This window comes from Montipora foliosa, chromosome 11, assembly GCF_036669935.1.
Source record: "Montipora foliosa isolate CH-2021 chromosome 11, ASM3666993v2, whole genome shotgun sequence".
NCBI classification, from domain to species: Eukaryota; Metazoa; Cnidaria; class Anthozoa; order Scleractinia; family Acroporidae; genus Montipora; species Montipora foliosa.
The window spans coordinates 5,821,617-5,824,116 of NC_090879.1; the positions used below are offsets into that span (position 1 = coordinate 5,821,617).

Below are 2,500 nucleotides of genomic sequence, written 5' to 3' on the forward strand. Positions count from 1 at the left end.
GCCTCATAATCCAGCTACATTTTGCAAATAACCAAGAGATTACCAAGGTAAGAGAGTAAATCTCCTATATGGAGTGTTTTCAGTCACGTTCACGACCAGCAGCCATATTGGATTACTGAAACAAAAGAAAGTATACCTGCCAACTTTTTCTGAGATATAGGCGTGAGATTTTTTATCCTAGGAGTGCTGGGGTTTTTGAAGACGACACGATCATTTCCGAAGATTTCCGAAGACGTCTGAGGTCTTCCGAAGAAGTCCGAAGTCTTCCGAAGTCTTCCGAAGTCTTTCAAAGACGTATAAACGCATATAAACGCAAGCTCGCTCCCAGTGCTTTTCACTTCAAAAATCAGAGATCGCGAGGAAGGTATTGTCATTTATTTATTTTACACATGGTTTTCGTTCCATACATGGGTCTGAGTTAACATATTTTTGGAAATTGTGTTAAGCAAGACGGCAACAACTCACATTTTCCAATCAGGCGTGAGAAATTGGCCCACAAGCGTGAGCCGGCGTGAGATCGAAGTTTTTCAACCCGCAGGCGTGAGACTCACGCCTAAGGCGTGAGAGTTGGCAGGTATAAAGAAAGTATTTGCATACAAACAGAGTTCAAATCCCAGAGGATTAGCTTGATACACCATCATGGTCGCCATTCCTTTGTTTTGGAACAATAACATGGCCGCTGTGACGTCATGTGAAAACACTCTATAGGCCTTATACCCAAGGTAATCCCTCGAAAGTTATTTTTAGACATGGTGCCCAGTTCTTCCGAGGATTTTACTCGCGCGATGCATGGACTGCCTAAGCAATTTTCTCGAAAACTACCTGACAGAAATGTTTTCTTCACTCTCAGCTGTCTTTTTGTTCGGCTGGGCCTTCGTTTGCTTTGTGCTCTTTGGCTGTTCATTATTTTGCCGTTTATTCGGTTTTAAGGAATTTAATAAGCAAACCTCAACGGTAACGGAAACGAGTACAGTGCCTGTGTAGGCAAGGGTTATAATTCTGATCATTTCATTGCCGTTCTTTACTAAACAACAACGTGAAATGACCACATTCTGCATCCCCGTCTAAGCCCCGCTCAAGTTCCCCGCTCCCCGACACTTGCGCCTAATTCTGCCGGTCGAAAACCCCGCGTACCGTGGCAAAAGTGACGGTCCAAAACCGCTGAATTCCCCGGCTAATGCCCCGCATTCCCCGGGTATGGGGGTGCGGGGCTTTCCACTGACTAGTGCATTATGATCATTGGTGGAAGTAAACATCCCAAATTTCACAAATTACAAAGAGTACGACGGTAAAGGTTGACATCCAGCATTAAAATAATGTCCAATGCACTTTCAAAATAATCTTGAAAGAACTCCTATCAAAAGGCCCAAGCAGTCATGTATTACCTTGAAGCTACAGTGCCTCTCAAGTGCCTTGCTCCTGGCATTTTCAAGCTGTTTCAAATGCAGCGAGTTCGAACGCCGGCAGCCATTCTGTATTAGGTACGTCATGTATGTCGACCGATATTGTACCCAACTTGGAATCAGTTGGAGTCCATTACAACGGAATTTACCCTGGTCCCAGAGGTTTTTCTTGAGCCGCGAGACAGCCGCAAAGCGGCGAAGACGAGTCCCGAAGCAGCGAGAAGAGAAATTCCTTTGGTTACCTTGGACTTGAATCTCGCTTTCATGCAGACGCCAGCTGTCAAACGTGTCAAACTGATAATTAACAAAGGGTCCAATGGAAACTTACCAATCACGCACCCCTAGGTATTACCAATCAAAAGAACCAATCATATTGATTTGCGTGTTGGTAAAAATATCAACCAATCCGAGCCTGAGGATCAGATCCTGACCCTGGTGAGATTCAAGTTCAAGGTAACCAGAGGTTTTTCTCTTCTCGCCACTTCGCGACTCGTCTTCGCCGCTTCGAGGAACAAGAAAAACCTCTAGGACCTTGGTAATACGTATTGCACCCTTGAGTCAACCTTTCCCGTATCTTTCTATTGTTAGAACTACTATGTTTTGGGGTATGTGACGTATACATACATACATACATACTTAATTGACCACTCCACATAGGGGCTTTTCAGGCGGTGTCTGACAATTGCAGACTGCAGACTAACCCTAAATCACAATTATTGAAAGCTAACCGTTTTAAAATGGGTTCTTAGACTAAATACGGTTTTTCAGTGCTATTTGAAATGGATGCTTAGACTTAAATACTGTTTATCACTGCTATTTTTAGGCAGTCTGCAGTCTGCAAATGTCAGACACCGCTTTTCAGGGCCAATGAAACAATGACGGCAGAACAGAACATTCAACAACAACCGTTAAAAATCCCAGCTGGCCTGAAGCAAGCTAGTTGGCTATTTACAAGTGCAAAAATTTGGTTTTATCAACGGAGTTGATAATGTAAATTGGCCACCGTACAGAGGTTCTAAAAGCTGACGTTTCGAGCGTTAGCCCTTCGTCAGAGCGAATGGATTCGCTCTGACGAAGGGCTAACGCTCGAAACGTCA

General features: G+C 44.0%; 1 protein-coding gene across 1 annotated transcript in view; it reads right to left on the reverse strand.

Annotated features, from left to right (window-relative positions):
* The window catches only part of LOC137975290 (small ribosomal subunit protein mS23-like), a 10,214-nt gene extending 8,585 nt beyond the window's left edge, over positions 1–1,629 (reverse strand). The window contains exon 1 of the mRNA XM_068822386.1: positions 1,386–1,629. Within this exon, the coding sequence (XP_068678487.1) occupies positions 1,386–1,426 (41 nt within the window). The 5' untranslated portion in view covers positions 1,427–1,629. The remainder of the gene's footprint in view (positions 1–1,385) is intronic.
* Positions 1,630–2,500: the final 871 nt, after the last annotated feature.